Genomic DNA, 5,461 nt, shown 5'->3' with positions numbered 1-5,461 from the left:
CCTCCTTTTCGAGCTTTTGTTTGCAATTTCTCACCCAAATGTGGTGACCTTGACTTTGGTAAGTCACTCAGATCTACATCTCAAATTTCCCTATACTAAGACCCAGACAGACCAACAGCCTTCTCTGGGCAAAGGTGTCAAGAACTTCCCTCCTTTCTCCCCATCCCTGGCTCTGCCTTCCCCTCTCTAGAGACTCAGGCTGGAGGCTTACCTTGGGCCGGGCTCAACAGAGATCCTGGTTAGTGTCTGCTCGTGGGGAACTAGCTGGAGGCAGGGGGAAGGACAAGGTTTTAAGCATGAGCATGAGAGACCCTGGTCCCAGGAGCCAAGTCCCGCAGTGAAAGGAATGTGTCGACACAGGCAGTGGGGCGGGGAATGGGCTGCTGCTATTTTGGCAGGTGCTGAGGACCAGGCCGAGGAATTTGTCCCCCACGCCTTATATGCCCAAGCTATTGTCCAGCTGCTGAGACAGGCTATTTTAAACCAGGGCAGATATGGGGGGACCTGGTGGGGACGTGGGTGGAGGGGAGAGGGATGTGACATAAACCAGCTGTCTCTCTTGAGAAGTCTGATAAGCAGATGCTGAAGGCTGGGGCCCCAGAAATTGAGAGAGCCAGGATGGGAACAGGCTAGTGGGGATGGATAGATTTCAATCTTAAAACTCAGTCACTATCCCTGCAATTTGGAACATGACTGGCCCAGGCACCATGGTGGGGGGCGGGGGGAAGGGTGTGTGCAAGGTGACATTCCTGAGTTCTGTATCATACTTGAAATGATATTATGTCATCTGGTCCTCTCAGCTCCCCAATAACTGGTTATGTGACCTTGAACACTCCACTTACTTTCTGGGCCTCAACTTATAGGAGTTGGGGCGGTTGACTGATGGATTGGAAGGGTCCATAAAGATCATCTCTTTTGACAACTCATCCAGAGAGGAGGCAACTGTTTTTCCATTTGTAAAGCTGGATCATGGGGTCTAACTCTTCTCCTGGGATCTGTGATGTGGTGGGAAGGCATGGGGTCCCAGGGAAAAGAAGAGTGGGTGGGCAGTGGCCCCTGATGAAAGGAATTAGAGTTCAGACACCCGGGAGACTTTATGACTAGTAGAAGCAGTTGGACCACAGGCAGAACAGACAGCTGGGGTGGGAAGGGGTGGGGTTGGAGCACCTGTTTCCCTGGAGGTCTCTACAAAGAAAGATACACAGGATTGTGGTTGTCAAAAACCTTGATGGGGCTGAACAAGAATTCTTTTGTGGAGAGATGCAAGGACAGGTGGGCGAGACAGGGCCTTTAGAATGAGGGGCTACTGGAGCACTACTTTCCTCTCCATCCTGGCCCATCTCCCTCGCTGATCTCAGCCAGAGCCCAGAATACCAGATAAAACAGTTGTAGCTTGCATCCCAGACCCTACGTTCCTCTATTGCTGGCATTAAAGGTACCTGGCTCAAAGGTAATCAGGATATATTGTGGAGTCAGAAACAATTTTATTTCAGCACTGGAAAGACACTCTGAGAGGAATTCTGGGATGATTGGAAGAAGGAACCAGGCAGTTTCCATCCAGGTCTGCCAAGTGAGGGGAGAGGAGGGTCAGGGAAAACAGACCAGAAAGGACTCATGAGACCAGCTCAAGCTTGGGGTCTACTTCAAATGCTGCCTCCTCCATGAAGGCTTCCCTGATCTCCCAGCTGGAAGAGACCTCTCTCCTCTCAGCTCGCAGCACTTTGTATTCTTTCATGCATTTATCATATTTCAGTTTTCATTATATTTATTTATGTCCATGCCTCATCTCCTTCCCCTAGAGGAAAAGCTCCTTGAATGGAAGAGCAGATTTTAGCTGTCTTTGTAAGTGTTCCCATGCCTGCTTCTGTGCTCCCTGCACCTGTATCAGTATGTCAGAGACCTGTGGACACACCTTTAGGGGCTTTGGAAGCCAGCTTAAGGCAGGGACCTTCATCACACTGCAATGTGCTACAATGGAATAAGAATGTTGGGTTTGGGGCAAGTTACAATCTCTTTGGTTCAGTCTCCTCATCTATAGAATGAGGGAATTAGACTAGATGACTTCTAAGGTCTTGTCTAGTTTGAAATACATGATCCTCTGATCTCTCCTAAAGGCCTTAGCAGCATCTTGACTTCGGGTGGGGAAGGTTCAGATGTCCTCTACTAATCCAGGTCAGTTCTGAGAGTGAAACAAGGAAGACTCCTCTGGCCAGGCAGGACTCGGTCTAGATCTAAATAAACTCGCCTTCTCCCATACCCCCTGACAGTCCTGGAGTACAATGGGCACAAAAGAAATATCTGGGGATAAACTGAATGATTGAACTGCCCCTGCTTGGCACAGTCCCTGTCATAGAGGGGGTGCTTAATAAATGTTTATTGACTGACTGCTTCTGCCAGGGCTCTGAGCTGCTCTCAGGAGTCACCCAGCATCCTGGCCAGTTACCAAACCCAGCATGAGCACTCATCTTACCCTTGACAATCTAGTCTCCTTCAAGGCATCCAAGGGTTATTATTAACTCTTGATTTTTCCATAGAGAGAAAGGAACATGAACTTGGATGCTCTAAAACCACAGATAACCCCAAAATTAATGCCAAAACATCTGCAAGATGCCACGGGATTTGTAGAAGGCAGCAAATGGGCAATTGAAATGAAGCTTCTAAATGATTTTGCATTCCCTGAGCACACAGGGGTTAATGTATCAGGTTAATAGGAGTTTGCTGGTTGACAGTGAACACCAGCTCTGGAGAATCCACAAAGTGAACAAGCATCACAAAGGTCATAGAGACCTAGCATTAAATAACATCAGCTTTGTATCCTGAGTGGGCAGGGGTGACCCTATAGAGTGACTCTGGCCTCCAGGTCCCTTCATAGCAGACAATGGAAGGGAAAGGGCCCAACCTACATTTGACTGAAGAGAGAACCAGAAATGGGCAGTATTTAAAGGGCATTGATAAGACTTCCACACCTGGTTTCATCTTCATAGTTTAAAGTTTTGCTCCCTATTTAAAACCAAATTTCACTGGGAGGGAGAAGAGTTGAAGCTGCTATCAGTCACTTATACCTTCACGTGAATGCATTTATCAGGTCCTCTTCTGAAAGCAGATTTTGGCAGGGGAGATTAGGGAAAGAGAAGGAGGAGAGTGGGCAGCTGGAGGGGTGTCAAGGGGCTGTCTTGGATTTGGGGAAGAAACCAAAGAACAGGCATCTGGGCACAACAAAATGTCAAAATTCCACCCCTCACCATTTGGCCCTGGATAGATAAGAGTGGACAGGATGGTTGGTCTTAGGAGCCAGTGAGGGAAAGGGGGAGTGTTTTCAGTGGGGGGATGTAGGGAGAGAGGTAAATCAGAGGCAGAGAGAGTTATTTGCAGAGATGAGAGGCAATACCAGGGACGCAGACCTTCCAGAGGGTTGGCCCTACTGGGCATGATCAGCCTGGACTGAGAGAATCTTTGTAGATAGGACTCTGAAACAACTCATCTAACCCCTGTTGGGGCTGTTCTAGCTATCTCTAACTATCCCCTTCCCACAGGGATGAGCAGGATTGTTTCTTTCTTTCTTGCTAAGTTGGAGAGATGATTTGAGTGGAGTGACAAAATCTTTGGTCCGTGTCCAGTATTCCCAAGGTGTCAGAGTCCTATGGTAAAATGTAAAGATGTCAATGTGTTCCTAGGCCTGATGGCTTCAGCAAAGAAGGAGCTGGGTGAGATTCACCAGGAGTATCCAGCTCACTCTCCCTTTTCACCCATTTTGGCAGTGATATTTGTCTCACGTATTCTTAGGTGCTCCAGGGACTGAGACCCAGTCAGTTCTGAGGTTCAGGGGCTAGAAAGGAAGCTTTGCAGGGAGCAGTAACAGGTGAGGACAGCATTAACCAATACCAGGCCTGGCATGTAGGCTGCAGATCCAGGCCCTCCCATCTGGGCACGTCCTGTCATAGCTGTGGGGGCAAAAGTGTTAGTACATTAGAAATGAGGAAGGGAAGGCTCAGAAGAAAAATCAGTTGGTCCTGCTATAGTTGGGGGTGGTAGTGGGGAACACAAGAACTTCAGGGCTGGGAGGAGGTACCCACTGCACCTCTAGCTCAATACCCAAAGATACAGGGGCCAAGAACGAAAGTGTCTGCTGGGAAGATGTGAAAGGGAATTGCAGGGTTCCAATTAAGGCCAGGAACATTGAAGAACTCAACCAGATATTTCTCTATGCTGGCCCAAATCACCCAGACATAGCAAGAGAGGGAAGATTTCCGGATTTTACATATTATATTGTATTATAGGAAATAAATATAATGGGAGGAAGTTGTGGTAGTAATAGCTAACATTTATATAGTGCTTTAAGGTTTGCAAAACTCTATACATATATTGCCTCATTTGATCCTTACAACAACTCTGTGAAGTACGTGCTATTATTATCCATATTTTACAGATGAGGAAACTGAGGCAGAGAAAGATTAAATTACTTGCCCAGGATCACACAAATCATAAATGTCTAAGCAAGGATCATACTTGGGATGTTCTGACTCCAGTCCAGCCCTCCACCCTTTACATCAAGGTTCCTCTTGGTAGTTCTACTACGCATAGACATAGATACAGATATATATATAATATATATGTATATAGATACATTTTATATATACATATATGTGTACATATGTGTATGTGTGTATATATACATATATTTGTGTATATGTGTATGTATGTATATATGTACACACACATATACACTCACACATATACAGACAGATGCACCCTCACCCTACTCTTTCATTACTGAGAAAGGGAAAGGAGTTTGACTAGGCCGGCACTTGTTTTCCTAAGAAAACACCCTGGCAAAGAAGAAATCTCCAGCTGAAGCCAGTGAGATCCCAAATTCAAGTGGTCCTAGGAATATTTCCTGCTTCCCCTCACCTGGGTATCTGTGGAAGAGGTGGCTTGCTTTCCCCATGAGGTCCCCTTGGTAGATGTTGCCTCCTTCCTTGTGTTCTGATGAGAAAACAGTGACTGAGTGAGGGGGAAGGATTCTGGACCTGATGCAGTCCTGTCTTCCCAGTATGTGACTGGGCTTCAAGGTTCCCAGACCCCTCTTACTGCTTGGCCTGGTCTTACTGGGAACAATCCCACCCCCTTTAACTCAAAGCCCATCCCACTCACCCCATTGCATTCTGAATCTTTGCTTCAGTTATCTCTGGTTGGCTTCTAACAGAGAATTCCAAGGCAGTGGCTTGACCCTTGCTTGGGTCGCTCCATATTGTGGGTGAACAGGGAGGAGTCTATTACCTGGGAGTCCTGGTCTCCTCCAGTATCCCGGGTTCTGCTGACCCACAGCCTGAGCTGTGAAGACACCACACCTAAGAGTCTCAGGTCCTCCTAGAAAGAGGGAGAGGGAGAGAGAGAGAGAGAGAGAGAGAGAGAGAGAGAGAGAGAAGGAAGACAGAAAGAAAAAAGAAATACAGAAAGACAG

General features: G+C 47.1%; 2 protein-coding genes across 3 annotated transcripts in view; both read right to left on the bottom strand.

Moving 5' to 3' along the window:
* The window catches only part of TNNT2 (troponin T2, cardiac type), a 31,557-nt gene extending 30,985 nt beyond the window's left edge, over positions 1-572 (bottom strand). For both annotated transcript variants that reach the window (XM_027843423.1, XM_027843424.1), the window contains exon 1: positions 212-572. The gene's annotated coding sequence lies outside the window, so the exon portion shown is untranslated. The remainder of the gene's footprint in view (positions 1-211) is intronic.
* Positions 573-1,462: 890 nt separating this feature from the next.
* The window catches only part of LAD1 (ladinin 1), a 32,469-nt gene continuing 28,470 nt past the window's right edge, over positions 1,463-5,461 (bottom strand). Inside the window, exons 8-10 of the mRNA XM_027843422.1 lie at positions 5,278-5,367; positions 4,909-4,983; positions 1,463-3,941 (exon numbers count right to left, since the gene is read on the bottom strand). Coding sequence (XP_027699223.1) covers positions 3,936-3,941; positions 4,909-4,983; positions 5,278-5,367 — 171 coding nt within the window. The 3' untranslated portion in view covers positions 1,463-3,935. The remainder of the gene's footprint in view (positions 3,942-4,908; positions 4,984-5,277; positions 5,368-5,461) is intronic.

This window comes from Vombatus ursinus, unplaced genomic scaffold (assembly GCF_900497805.2).
Source record: "Vombatus ursinus unplaced genomic scaffold, bare-nosed wombat genome assembly UNPS02014909.1, whole genome shotgun sequence".
NCBI lineage: Eukaryota > Metazoa > Chordata > Mammalia > Diprotodontia > Vombatidae > Vombatus > Vombatus ursinus.
This window is presented reverse-complemented; position numbering and strand designations above follow the sequence as displayed.